At 43.6% G+C, this 15,534-nt stretch overlaps 1 protein-coding gene across 1 annotated transcript in view; it reads left to right on the forward strand.

Moving 5' to 3' along the window:
- The first annotated feature begins 1,057 nt into the window (after positions 1 to 1,057).
- Positions 1,058 to 15,534, forward strand: part of MOGAT2 (monoacylglycerol O-acyltransferase 2) — a 36,828-nt gene continuing 22,351 nt past the window's right edge. The window contains exons 1-2 of the mRNA XM_042459842.1: positions 1,058 to 1,151; positions 6,354 to 6,532. Of these exons, the coding sequence (XP_042315776.1) occupies positions 1,058 to 1,151; positions 6,354 to 6,532 (273 nt within the window). The remainder of the gene's footprint in view (positions 1,152 to 6,353; positions 6,533 to 15,534) is intronic.

Here is a 15,534-nt window from a genome sequence, read left to right on the forward strand (position 1 = left end):
TTCATTTAGGTCAGTGGTATCTACTTATGAGTAAACACACATAGGAACAGGATAGGTGTCTTCATCTGGCGTTTAAGAGCAGGCATTCACAGGTTTAAGAATCATAGAGTTGGAAGAGACCACAAGGGTCATCCAGTTCAAGAGCCTTGAATAGCTCCTTGTAGATTTTTGAATAAAATGTGAAGTGGATTCATTGATTCGCTGGCAAAGCTCCACTGCAAGAGCCAAGAAAAAGGATCAGAACAGCACCTTCTCACATGTCACATCCAACTGCTGTTTAAAGACCTCCAAAAAAATATGAGTTGCCAACCTCCTGAGGCAGTCCATTTTACAATAAAGAAATTCTTCCTAATGTTTCTGTGGAATCTTTTTTTCATGTAACTTGAGTTCATTGGTTCTTGTTCTAGTCTCTGAAGCAGCAGAAAAGAAGTTTGCTCCATTTTCTCCATGACATCCTTTCAGATATTTAGAGATGGATATCATGTCTCCTCTCAGTGTCATCTTCTCCAAGCTAAACATACCCAGCTCCTTCAATCATTTCTGATAAGACTTGGTTTCCAAATCTTTGATTATCTTGGTCACCCTTTTCTGGACACATTCCAGCTTGTCAATATCCTTCTTGAGTTGTGGTGCCCAGAACTAAACACAGGACTCCAGGGGTTGCATGAGTTATTTGACACGTTTTCTTGAATCCAGGTCTGCCAGTTCCAGAACTTAGAAATGTTCTTTTCTGGACTGCAGCTCCCAAAATCCCCAGCATAGTCATTTGCCCTATTTTGGACTTCATTTCCCAGATTCCCCTTTGGTCCTGCTGGCTGGGGGATTCTGGAAGTTGCAATCCAAAACTAGGAACATTTCCCATGTTAATGCACACCCCATGGCCAGTCTCATATCACTAAAATGGGTTGGCCTTCTTCCAAGCTTATTGCGTATTGCTACTCCTTTAAGGCTGTGTCAACACTACAGAGGGCAGAGACTTTGCCCCTTTTGACTTTCTCCCCTTGAGAAGTGTCTTTAGCCTTTCGATTTTTCAGCTGCAAGACACTTCAGCATCAGGATGAAGATTGAATTCGCTCCCCGGTCGATCCCTTTAGAGAGGAGGCTGCAGACGGCTTCTGTTGCTCAGTGGGTCTTCAGTTTCCTTGCCCTAGGTAAATAATAAAGAAAGAAATCTCTTCATTTTTCCTAAGACAGTGAGCCATTTTTTACCCCAGAGCACCTGCATACTGCCTAACAGTGGCAGGTGGCAGAGGATGGGGAGGGAAAGAAGGCTTACAGTGAAACAGATCCCATAAAGTGATCTATCTGAGCCTCTTGGTCTGATTGATAACTGGAGCTTGCAACAGAAAACACACAACCTTGTTGCAAAAGCTCCACTGGCTGCAAGTCTGCTTCTGGGAACAATGAAAAGTGCTGGTTTTGACCTACAAAACTCTATATGGTTGAGGCCCTGGTTATCGGAAGTACTATAATTCCTTATCCGTATGCAAAGGAATCTTGCAGCATAGAATCAGGCAAAAGAATTGTAAAATAAGTTTTCATAGGAGATTATCAGATGGGGAAAAAAGCCGGGAGTAAAAGGTATACTCCTGGTGAAGTCGCATTTAAGATTTTCAGACACATTGCACTTATCCAGGACTTAACCCAAGAAGATCCAGGAATGCTCCAGCAACAAACCATTCATGGGGAAGTCCCAGGAATGGTTTGTTGCTGGAACATTCCTGGATCTTCATGGGTTAAGTCCTGGATAAACATGACATTGTCTTAAAATCTTAAGCACAATTGCAGGACTTTACTGGGAGTATGCTTTTCTCTTCCCCGATTTCCCCCCATCTGAAAATATCACTAAACTCAGTCAACTGCCTCAGTTGCATGGAATGAACTGATGTTCATCTGAGGAAGCAGACCAATTCTTGGGAAGCTCATGCCACAATCACTTTTGCACAGTCCCAAAGGTGCTGCAAGGTCCCCTTGCATACTGATATTCCAGACTGACACAGCTATGCCTCTGAATATAATGCCTTATGTAATCCTGCCTATGTTTTGAGGTCTTCTGGGGATGCTTTTCTCTCTTTCCGCCTGCACAAGAATATGTGATGGGAACACACTTCTTAATGGCTGCTCCCATACTCTGGATGACTCTTGCTAGTGAGGTTAGATGGGCACTCTTCATGCTCTCTTTTTGTAGGCAAGTAAGAGAGACAGTATGATTGTGGTACCATGACTCTGGAGATAAGAGTTAAATTTGCCCATGAAACCCACTGGGTGACCCTGGGTAAGTCACACTCTCTCAGCCTCAGTGGAAGGCAATGCTTGAACAAATCTTTCCAAGAAAACCCCATGATTGGGTCACCTTCAGGTTGCTATATGTTGGAAACAACTCGAAGGCACACACCAATCAAAGACCTTTATGTTTTGGCAAGTTTTTGAGGGCTGACTGCCCAAAGGAAAGAAGCTTTCACAATAACCTTGGTTTATATCTGTTGTTCTTTGTCATGGTTATGCTTTTAACTGCATTTTTAATAGTTTAATTATATTTTTAAAGCTTGTACAATGCATATTTTCTTTTACCAGTGTCAGTTTTATCTTCTGTAAACCATCTTGTGTCATCGAGCAAATCAGGCCTGAACTCTCCCTAGAAGCCAAGATGACTAAACACAGATTGTTGTACTTTGGACATATGAGAAGGCACACTCACTAGGAAAGACAATAATGCTTGGGAAGGTGAAAAGGAGTAGGAAAAGAAGAAGACTGCATTACAGGTGGATAAAGTCCATCAAGGAAACCATAGCCCTGAGCCTGCATTGTGTTTAGATGTTTGCCAAATTGTCAGCCATGCCTTGAGCTACAACACCGATTTCTTTTTCCAGGACTTAAACAATACTGTTGATAACAAGGAGACTTATGCATGCATTGTGTGTAGGGGTGCATGCCTTCAAGTTGCCTGTTGACTTATGGTGACCCCCATTAATTTTATAGGGTTTTCTTAGACAAGGAACACTCAGAGATGGTTTTGCCAATCCCTTGCTCTGAAATATACACTGCAATCTATAGCATTTGGTATTCATTGGTGGTATCCCTCCAACTCTAAATTCTATGATTCTAATTGAAAGTACTAACCAGGGCTGACCCTGCTCAACTTCCAAGATCAGACAGGATCTGGTGCTTTAGGGGCAATTGGGGTCTCTTATTAATAGATCACCATAGGAGTAAGTCAAAGCTGATTTGGTGGCAATGAACAACAACAAGCAACACTGAGTCAGAGATTGGGGAGAAGGTGTGATATTCATCACCATAACCTTTGGGTGCATGCACAATAATGTCATTTGACACCATTTTAACTGCTATGGCTCCGTCCTACAGAATCCTGGGAGTTCTAGTTTTGGTGAAGCACCAGCACTCTTGGGCAGTGAAGGCTAAAGACCTTGCAAAACTACAGATCCCCGGATTCCATTGGATGGAGCTACAGCACTTAAAGTAGCATCAAACTGCATTATTTCTAAAGTGTAGATGCAACCTAAATCATCATCAGGGGGGCAGGGGTGTAAGTGATAAATTTTAGTAAGTAGAAGACAAAGTTATATGTGGTGAACAGATTCCTCCAGGTTCCCAATGCAGGGTTTCTGTGCTTTCAGATAGTTGCACTGGAGAGGGAATTGCTTGCATGACAAGCTCTGCTTCTTGTACACAGCTGTGAAAGAAGCTGCAATCCCTTTTACATTGGAGCTGGTCACACAATATTGCATGTGAATTCTGTGCCTGGCTGCTTGGCCAGCCAGCAGCTGAGCAATTTTTGGATCTGGGCCCAGACAGTTGGACATTTAGAATACTGTGCCTCCTTAAGAGGAAGCGCATGTGACATTGTGGCTCAACAGAGCCAAAGAAGAGACAACTCAATGCAGGGGGGGAGGGTTTCACTTGCAGTTTCCAAGGTGATAGCATAACATTTGGGAAAAGAAATCGGTATTGTAGCTCAAGGCATGGCTGGCAATCTGGCAAATGTCTCAGCACAATCTAGTTGTGAGAGACAAAGGAATGGATGAACAGGAGGGAAAGCAAGCCAGCCAAAGATAGGTAGAAATGATCCAGGGTCTTTTGGTCCAAGCAATCTAATTCCAACAGTGGTCAGCCAGATGCCTCTGGGATACTGCAAAACATTGCACCTTGTGGCTCCCAGCTCTTTGGCTTCCGTGTTGTAATATTGAGGGTATGCTGACTCTGGGCATGGGGGTCTTTAAACAGAGCTGGATGGCCATCTGGTGGGGGTGCTTTGATGGTGAGTTCCTGCATGGCAGGGGGTTAGACTGGGTGGCCCTTGGGGTCTCTTCCAACTCTATGATTCTTTGATATGATACTCCTTGTCTTACTTGTTGCATTCTTCTGTCCTCAAGGCCCAAGCTGAGCCTTGCAAGCATCCTCTTTGCCAGTCTGCCTTGTGGACTCAAAGCATCCTTCTGTCTGTCTTGCAGTGGGGGCTCCTGTGCCAAGCATTCTGCCCATTAGCAGACAGCCTCCTTGGCAGCCGCTGTCTGCTGTTGCCATGGCTATGGAGCTGAAGCAAAGGCCTCTGGGCTGCCCAGATGAACAGCAGGAGGGGGAGAGAGAGATTGTGTGAGCTGTTTCATTTTTCAATAGGCAAATGCTTAGCCATCTTAACATGCAATGCCCTGGCAGCTGTCCTCAGCCAGGCACATGACGTCAGGACTCAGGAGCCTCTTTGCAATGTCTTTCTGAGAGAGCGGCTGACATTCTCCAGCAGGCTGCTAATGAAAGAGAGGTGACAGTTTGCACTAAAATGGACATCGAGTGCCCCTTTTGTCCAAACAGACAAGGAGAGGTTGTGTGTTGTTGCTGGTGATGAGGTTAGCATGGGAAACAGCCACACATTTAGACTGATCAACCCACACCATGGGTCATCTCTGGCTAAGGATGGAAAGAATATTTAACCTTACTTGAAAATGTTTTCCAAGTGCCTAGAAAGCCTGGCAGGAAGATTTTTGGCCTCAGAAGAATCTTCACCGTTCTGGATTTTTTCTCTGCAACTTGTGTATATAGTGCAAAGAAATAAGCATTTGCTGTGCAGAAAATATTTCTTCTGAGAAATGTTCTTTTCTGTGCAGAAAATGCTGTTTTCTATGGAGAAAATACTGTAATTGGTAAACCTATTCTGGGCAAAATTTTGCACGAGGTCAGTTTGTTGGAACAACATTCCTTTAAAATGTTTGTAAAATACTTTTGAGTGGCTGGAATTGCTGAGTCAGAGCACTTGGCATAATGCAAAAGCTTTCTACAGAGATTGCATCATGCTGTGTAGCATGTTACTTATCCCTGCAGGGCTTGCAATGGTGTACTTGGGTACTTATGTGGTACCCTGCTTTAAAGAGAAGAATCCCCTATTTGATCGGCAGTCAAGAGACAATCTTCTTTTTGAAGGCATCCTCTCATTCAGGTGTGGGACTTGTATGAATGTCAAGATATTGCTGGACTGCAGGGATGAGATCATAGAATCATAGAGTTGGAAGAGACCGCAAGGGCCATCCAGTCCAACCCCATTCTGCCATGCAGGAAATCCAGATCAAAGCATCCCCAGCAGATGGCCATCTAGTCTCTGCTTAAAGACCTCCAAGGAAGGAGACTCCACTACAATCTGGCTTAAACATTGCCCAATTCTGCTGATGTGGGTTGTAGGCCAAAACAGATAGTGCCAAATGTTTCTTCAGCCCTACAGTACCATCACCGTTGCAAGCTGAATTTACACTCAAATTTCTCAGTGCTGCTAGAATTGGGACAGCCACTTCTACTGTCTTGTAGGTAGATGCGACAAGGAAACCATGCTGCTTGCCTCACTTTCTCCAGCATGGTGAGCTGAAAGGAAGGGCTTGGTGTCCTGGGGCCCATTCACACTGTAGATTTAGCACTGTTATTCTATCTTTAAATCCATGGTTCCATCCTACGGAATTCTGGGTTTCTAGTCTGGTGAGGCACTAGAATTTTTTGGCTGAGAATTCAAAATGCTCCTTCATGAGTTGCCAATCCCAGAATTCCATAGGATGGAATCACAACAGTTAAAGTAGAATAGTAGCATAATAATTCCTTAGTGTGAATGAGCCCCAGAGGCTTGTGATTCCTACATCACTGGGACAGTGAAACAATTTCAGATTTTAGGGAATAGGATTCAAAAACTTGGATGGCCCTTTTTAAAGTTGCAGAGAACCCTACCTTTCCAAATCCCAGGATTGTCGTAGGATGGAGGCATGACTTAAGTGGTATCATACTTTTATAACCAGATATACTCTCACAGATCCTGTATCAAGGACATGGCATCTCCTGAAAGGCTGTCTTTCCTTTCACAGCACCGTGCTGCATTGGGATCTTCATTGGTCTGCTCTTCACCCGCTTCTGGTTGATCAGTGTGCTTTATGGAGCATGGTGGGCCTACGACTGGGACAGACCGAGCAATGGTGGGAGGAAGATCCAGCTGATCCGAAACTGGGTTGCCTGGAGATATATGAGAAACTACTTCCCCATCACAGTAAGTTTGGCATCATAGAATCAAAGGCTGAGACCCTACAACAGGATGTTGTTGTTGTTGTGTGCCTTCAAGTAGTTGTGACTTATGGCAACCCTAAGGCAAACCTATCTTAGGGTTTCCTGGGGCTGAGAGTTTGTGACTTGCCCACAGTCAACCAGTGGGTTTCCATTGCTGAGTGGAGAATCAAACCCTGATCTCCAGAGTCAAAGTTCAACCTCTACACCAGGGTGGGTTAGCTCAAATCTCCATCCGTGTTATGCAACTCTATTGTTGGGTGGCAAAGTTTGCAATCCAGTGCCCAGTTGTTGTTAACTGCCTTCAAACTGACTTTAACTCACAGTGACCCTGTGAATGATAGACCTCCAAGTCACTCTGTCACCAACAGCCTTGCTCAGGTCTTGCAGACTCAGGGCCATGGCTTTCTTGATTGAGTTGATCGATCTGGAATGTGGTCTCCCTCTTTTCTGTTGCCTTCCACTTTATTATTGTCTTTTTAAGGTCTTCTCATGATATGTCCAAAGTGCAACAGTCTCAGTTTAGTCATCTTGGCTTTTAGAAAGAGTTCAGGCCTGATTTGCTCTGGGACCCATTTATTTGTCTTTTTAGCAGTCAGCAACATTTTATCTCTAATTTGGAGAATGTCTACACAGACAAGGGGAAAAAAATACCTTTGGATTACCCCAGTCTGCAACAACCATGGTCTTGCCTATACAAGACAGTGAAGTGAGTTTGGGACAACTACCTTAAGACCTAGATTTGGCCACAATTATCCAGTACATTGTTTGGACAGCTTGCGATGAAAACTAAGTACAATTACATCCAAAATCCACCAAACAGTGACACCTTCATTGGCCAATTAAAATGCACAAAATACATTACGTATATTGTGCATTTTTGGCTGGCCAATAAAGGTTATCACTATAGTTTTTTGTGGGTTTTATGGGCTATATGGTTGTGTTCTAGAAGAGTTTATTCCTGATGTTTCGCCAGCATTTGTGACTGGCATCTTCAGAGAAAGGTATCACTGGTTTGTAGATGTTGGATGTTATTGTACTTTGCTGTATGCCAACATGGCTGTCCCTGGATATGTTTTGTCAAAACTAAGTGAGGCTATTTTATTTGGCTCTTGGTCCCAAGATAGATTTTAGCTTCCAGGAGCTATGCTGTGCTCCATTTTACCAGGAGATGGCGCTTACCAACCACCAAAAAACTGTATGCCACTGGAATGTCAAAGATGTCCTTTCACTGAGGTTCAGAAGGGCTTCAGAATATTGTATCAAACATATGAAAGGGATGGCACAGGTTTACCACCTCTCGCTCCCTGAAAACACCCATTCTGTCTTGTTTCAAAAGCTTGCAAGCTTGGCCTGGTTATAACTTGAATGGGAGACCATCAAGAAGTATATTTATTTATTTTTTACATGATGCCCCTTGTCGTGGGGGAGAGGCTTGCGTACCCATGAATGAAATTGTGAGCTATGCTCTGTGGTATAATAGCCACTGGCGGGCCTCCCATGCCAGACAGATCATAACCAAAGGGTCTGACCAAGGACCTTACCACACAGGCACAGAAGTAGGGTCAGTTCGCATTGGTCGATGCGTATTCACATTATATTGCATTGTTCATTCTCACACGCGTTCTCTGATACGCTTTGCCGATTCATATTCGCATCATATCGCATTGTTGTTTCACACCTGGGCGGCCTTCCAATCGGGTTTTGTGAATTGGCCAATGAATATTCAGGCAAAGTGAACGCAAGTGCAGATTGGATAACCACACCAGCTCAATACCATGTGTATTGGCCGATTGCATCGGCAGCCTTGCGCATGCTCTGTGGGGCTTGAACGGCGGCGCAACATTTAACTTCTGGGGTGAAGAATGAGGTCACTGTTTAGCGCATAATATCGCGAGATGCTGCCTTTAGCCACTTACGAAAGGGGTATGCACCATCTGGTGTGTGTGTGTGTGTACACACACACACACAATAATACATACATACATACTTAATATATATACATACATATTTATATATATACACTAGTGGTACAGCCAAAAGTGTGATGCCTTTTTTTATGTGTACACACACATTGTCTGTCTGAGTGTTTATCTACAAACAACACACACACACACACCACACCCACACAATATACACACATTACACATAGTGGTACTGCCAAAAGTGTGAAGCTGTATTTATGTGTACACACACAGCTGTGTGTGTGTGTGTGGTGTGTGTGTGTGTGTATACATACATTACATACCACACAACACACACACCACAACTGTAGAGCAGCCGAAAGTTAATGCTACATGTATATGCTTACACACACATCTTTGTGTCTGTGTGTGTGTGCTGTGTGTGTGTGTATACATACATGCATATACATATATCACACATATACATATACATATACATATACACACACAAACTGTGGGGCAGCCGAAAGTGTAATGCTGCATGTATATGCTTACACACACATCTTTGGCGTGTGTGTGTGTGTGATATATATATATATACACACACACACACACAATACATATAACATATACACCAATATACATATACATTCCCCCCCACACACACACACAAGGTTTCTGCTTTATACTTGTCGGTCAGTGGAAAAATGGCTCCCCAGCCCCGGCGGTTGTCCTGAAAGGGGAAGGGGCAATGGAAGGAGAAGGGGGATTCCAGCACCGCATCATGGGAAATTTTACCCGATGGTCTTCAGGGAACAGTGGATTGGATGTACACACACAGCCAAAGCAGCAGAGGTTTCGCACTGCCATCAATACGGATCCCGTAAATCCACTAATTTTGCACACTCGCAAACGGAGGAGCCGGCTGCCTTCAGTTCAGAACCCAGCCGTGAATACGCATTGGCCAAAGCATTTCACTTATATTGTTGGTCATACTATTCTGAGCTCACAGGTTGGAACACCAATGCAATATAATGCGATACACATCAACCAATGCGAACTGACCCTACTTCTGTGCCCTGTGTGTGGTAAGGTCCCAAGAACGCCAATGGGCAAGATGGGCTCTCTAGCCTTATGGCAACCCATCTAGGAGAAGGAAAAACTCTAATCCCAAACCCAGGAGATGGTGCTCGTCTAACCCTGTAAGGTCAAACATCTAAGACAAGGAAACTTCATCAAACCTACGACTCGAGGACCTCGCTGCTACCATCCATGCTTGCCAAGGCCTAAGCAGACGAACCTCTGGTTTAAAGGGTGAGGCCAGTTCTGTGCATGCTGTGCTCCACCAGAAAAATCCATTGCACAGGCTCGAAGAGTACATCCAATCTCCGAAAAAGCCCTGTAGCGATAGGCGAGGGACGAAACGGCAGGTGTAAAGATGCACTGGAAGCCGCAGACCCAACCTGGCATCAGGCGGTTCAGGACTTTGGTCGCTTGAGACTGACTGCGGATGACAGTCTTGTTTTGGTAGTTTATCTCGGATTGGCCTTTTTAGTCATCAATGCACTTGTAGAAGTGCGGGTGATCCTTCCTCGAATCTTCATTCGCAAAGTAAAGCCAGAGAGATTTATTTCCAAATTTTATATCCCGCTTTCTCCCACAGTGGGATTCAAGGCGGGTTACAATATATTTAAAAAATACAGGTTCAAACATTGAATACAAAAGTTAAAAATAAACACTTCTAACAATGAAAACACAAATAAAAACAGCCTAATACAAAACAATAATCATAAAACATTAAAACAGCACCCAAATAAAATCTAGCCACCAAACGCCCGCCTAAATAAAAATATCTTCAGCTGCTGGAGGAAGGAGAGCAGGCAGGGGCCAACCTGACCTCGAATGGCAGGGACTTCCATAATCTGGGATCTCCAGTAAGGACTGACAAATAATTTGAAATTATTTACTGCTGCCAGTCAATACTAGAGTTGAAGGATAAATGGTCTGATTCCATACAGATCAGCTCCACAGGTTCCCTTTATGTGTGAAAGGGACAGAGGGGCTGTACAAACAGCCAGTAAGAGGTGGCTCTATGCTGCCCCTCGAAGCACTGGGTTGAGGATGCAGCAACTGCACACCATGCCCCCAATTCAGTGTAAAAAGGAGCCGCAAAATGTGGCTCCTATTTGCTCCATACAAGGGGTGCCATAACTCTCCCGACATGGCGTTATGACGCCCCTTGTGCACAGTGCCATTTGGGTGCTGCACATGAGGGGCATCATCATGGCACATGCCATCTGGGCTGGCGCGCGCCAAGATGATGGCCCACAGGCAGCAGTATGGCTCTGAGTGTGTGAATGCTCAGCCCTACTGCAGCCCTAGATCAGGTGCAAGCCAGCATAAAGTGCCAGCCTGTACACCCTCTGAGTCATAGTAGGCCAGAAATTGAAGGACAAGTCAATGGTGTGATGCAACATCATTTTGCTTTTTGCCCTTTTCTTTAGATTCCTATTCTGTATTTCTAAATGCTCAACTGATATTTCTAGTTGCTGCAATGTTAGCACAAGCATTGTGGTGGGGGGAAGTGTAAAAATTTTATTTGATGGCAAATGCTCTCATCCTCATCCCACAGGTACATTCTTAACCCTCTAACACTTGCCACAATGGGGAGTTTAATTTAAATCAGTGGTGTCTAGTGGTTTCCATGTCTGCGGGGCAGTGAATCTGGTCTGAGTTTTACTTCGAAATCTGAAGTTTTCAAATCTATTTGGAGGATGCAGTTCAGAAACTTGCTAAAAGCTGGAGGAAATTCATCAAGTTCACTGACAAAGCAGCCAGATAAGCAGCTACTAGATGGATAAGCAATGTCACAGTCAATATCTATACTTGGTATATTATGCAAAAGAGGCTGCTGGGATTTGGGGAACTGCAATATGGCAAATCTCTCTAAGAAGAGGCAAAGAGACTTCTCTCAATGATAATCTTTGCTGATAATTGCCATGGAGTGTGGAGGGATGACCGAGAGGAACAGAGTTGGAGGAACTAGAACTCCCAGAGATTCTTAGAGCTGATGCAGGAGGGAATTCTGGCCTCTGTGTCTCTTGTGTTCCCTTGTTTTTGGCAATCACTTTCCTCTTTGTTGACAATGTCACTGTTGTGTGCCATGGTGGGTGTCATTTCTGACGTATGGGTTCAAAACACACTGCAGAAATAATCCAGTTTGAGGCCATATTAACTGCACTGGCTCAGTGCTAAAAAATTCTGGGAACTGTAGTTTATCATGGCACTGACAGAGAAGGCTGAATGTCTCACAAAATGATAGTACCCAGAACTAGCATTAAGCCAGGGCAGTTAAAGTGGTCTCAAACCAGATTATTTCTGCAGTGTGTTTTTTACCATGGTGATCCTAAGGAGATCCTATTGTAGAGTTTTCTTGGCAAGTTTAGTTGCCAAGAGAGGGTTTGCCCATGCCTTCCTCTGAGGCTGAGAGATTGTGACTTGCCCAAGGCTACCTTGAGGGTATCCATGGCCTGGATTCGAACCCTTGTCTCTAGAGTCGTAGTCCAACACTCAGACCATTACACCACACTGGATACCTTTACGAAAATTGTCTTTGTTGACCATACATAAGCCATCACAGTCTTGTAATGCTTGTGTAAAGCACCACCAAATGAGTAGCTCTGTTCCCGGTGGTGGCTATTTTTCCTTACCATTCCAGTTTGTATCTGTGCGTACAACCAGGTTTCGTAAACCCAGGGGGGATTAAGCACTCCTCCCAAGAGATTAACTGGGCCTTTCTAATCCTCCGCTAATATCTCAAACAAATGTGTCTCAGGACAAGGAGGTAAAGAAAACTCTCCTGCCCTCTGACCGCTATTCATCTGGGAAGAGTCTCTCAAAGATTCAAGAACAAGTGTGTGGCAGGGTTGAAGTTTGCTCTTTTGCAGAGGTGAGGAAGGACCATTCGCACTAAGAGAAAAGCCAAGACAGTCCTACCATTAGGAATGATGCAGCCTTCCAGATCTTGGTGGACTGCAATTCCCAGCATACCAGTAAAGATGAGGATTACTGGGAGTTGTAGTTAAGAAATGTCTGGAAGACCGATAGGCAGAAGGAAGTGCTGTTGGCAGTCCCAATCAAAGTAGACCCATTGAATCAATGGGATTGACTGACCATTCAACAACTTATTCCACTGTATTCCACTCTTGATTCCACTATGCTGCCAAGTTCTTTATTCCAGTTGGTCTCAAAGGTTCTACAAGATCTCGCTACATACTGGTTCCACTATAGTTGGGACAAATCAATGGGAGTCAGGCTTCCGGTTTTAGGCATCATGAAAGCATAGCAAATTGTCACTTATTTATAAAGGGATTTTTAACCATTTTTGTCCCTACTAGAGCAGAACCAATCAATGAAAGGCCGCTGTCACACTGCAGAATGAATGCAGTTTGACACCGCTTTAACTGTCATAAAATAAATAATAAATAAAATTTTTATTTCTATCCCGCTTTTTGCCAGGCAATCAAAGCGGCATACAACAGGTTAAAATACATCCATATATACACAATACCCCCCTTAAAACAAGATTAAACAATGTAAGATTAAAAACTACATATTAAAACCGACTAAGCTAAATAAAAATCATCACAGGCAGAGTTCACTGGATGAGAAGTCTTATTTGTGGCCGAGCATTTTATTCTGGGAAGGCCTGCCGAAAGAGATCCGTCTTAATGGCCTTTTTAAAGCTGTCTAGATTGGTAATTTGACGGATCTCATGGCTCCATCCTGTGGAATCCTGGGATTTGTAGTTTGTTGTGGCACCAGAGCTCTCTGTCAGGGAAGGCTAAATATCTCACAAAACCACAAATCCCAGAGTTCCATACCATTCAGCCATGGCAGTTAGAGTGGTGTCAAACTGCTTCAATTCTGCAGTGTGATACAGCCATAGCCTCGCCATTCAGCAATGGATACACTGGGTCTACTCAGGTTGGGGCTACCAATAGCATTCAGTTCTTTGAGAATTGATTTGGAATATTGTGAAAACGCAGGAATGCTTGGTTACTTATAACTGGATTTTTACAACAGTAACTGTGGACTCTGGTCAAGACCCAGGTCAAATACAAGCAATCAGAAATATTTCCAAGAAACATAATGTACAGATTATAGGATCATTACTTCTCCCCGACCAAAATGTTTTGCAGTCAGCTACTGACTTCTAATTCTTGGTGCCACTTTTAAAAACACAGCCACAGCTGCCCAGATTTTTCTGACAGTAGACATTTGGAAAGGCTCTTGGCAGATCAGAATAGTAGATGCAACATGGAGACCAGTTCCAAACCCGGCATGCAAACTATTACAAGATAACTGGCTGTGTCAAATCAAAGCTTATCATTTAAAAAGCTCCAAGGCTGAAATGTAGTGATAAAATCTACCAGATAATGAGGAATGCTGCAATAAATGGGCATAATGTGTGACAAAGTGGGGTATATAATTTGCAAAACTGACAAACATGCTGTATCCATTTCACCCTTTCGTTGTGAAAGGAAAGGCCGGTCAGTATTTAGCTAGATATGAGATTAGTGTCCTAGCAGAAAACAGAACAGACTGGGAACAACTACAGATGAGAACAGAAGAAGAAAGTGCAAAAGTAGAGCTGTGGGACAGAGACATGATCTAGTTCACAAATCGTCTGAGAAAGAATTTTTTTTTACAAAGCCTTTTTACCAAGTCCACTTGACTCTGCCCCGTTTCCTCTTCATCCTCTGACTAGCTAGAAATTGTTTAGCAGCATTAGCATTGGAAAGATGGTCACGAAAGGCTGGAAAAACAGAGTTTTGGTGTTGCTTTGTAGCAACATGTTTGCAGTAAGCAATGCAATAAAGCCAGAGTTGCAATTCTAATGTAGTAATTCTATCTATCTGTTTATTTATTTATTTAAATTCTATGCCGCCTTTCTCCCAGAACTGGTATGATTATTCTGCCAATGTGACCCTTCCTGCCCTTTTTGCCACTTCACTGCGAGGTCACCGTGAGACCCCATATTCCCATACAGTGGTCCTCTATTCCTGCCATGCTGTGATTCTTCTGTATCATCAAAGGTTTGGATCATGTTGTTGCAAAGCTCCTAAGGATGCTTCCTAAGGCAAAGGAATGCTTTGTCAGACATCACAAGAAGGCTGTGAAATGGCTAACAGGCCAAGGTTGTTAATGACTGATCTTGTGACCTGAGGACACAAACAACTAACTGAAAGATGTCTTTATTTTGCTTGATGTTGAACTCTTAACAAGATGGATCCTTCTCAAAATTTTGCTAGACACCGAGGGCCATGCAAAATTGCCCCAGTTATCAAACAGATGGCCATTGTTGTTTTCCTAAGGGGCAATGGTTTCTTGATGCTTCTTTTAAACCACAATTATAACCATAAAATACTGCCATTGGCAATATTTATTACATCTGACTCATAGCTGCTGTGTACACCAAAGTGTGGATAAGGCATCCCTTTTCATGGACGGGGGAAACCCATCAATATCTTCCAATCTTTCACCTCCTGTGCAAAATGTCACTGGCACAGCAGTTGCAAAATTAGCAGTCATGTCACATTCCCCCCTTACCTCCTGTCTCCCTTTACATTTAATTGGTTGACTGGTCGAACCCAAAGGGTGCTCAGCAATGGCTCCCTTTCATCCTGGAGAGAAGTGACCAGTGGGGTCCCACAGGGCTCTGTCCTGGGCCCAGGGCTATGCAACATCTTTATCAATGACCTGGATGACAGAATTGGGGGCATACTCATCAAATTTGCAGATGACACCAAATTAGGAGGAGTAGCTAATATCCCAGAGGACAGGATCAAGATTCAAAATGACCTGAATAGACTAGAAAACTGGCCCAAAGCTTTAAAAAAAAAGAATTTTAACATGGAGAAATGTAAGGTACTGCACTTAGGGCAAAAAAATAAAATAAAATGCACAGATATAGGATGGGTGACACCTGGCTGAATGAAAGTACATGTGAAAGGGATCTAGGAGTCCAAGTAGACCACAAGTTGAACATGAGTCAACTTGTGGTCTACTTGGACTCCTAGAT

The sequence above is a fragment of the Sceloporus undulatus genome, chromosome 3 (assembly GCF_019175285.1).
Source record: "Sceloporus undulatus isolate JIND9_A2432 ecotype Alabama chromosome 3, SceUnd_v1.1, whole genome shotgun sequence".
In the NCBI taxonomy this organism is placed as follows: domain Eukaryota; kingdom Metazoa; phylum Chordata; class Lepidosauria; order Squamata; family Phrynosomatidae; genus Sceloporus; species Sceloporus undulatus.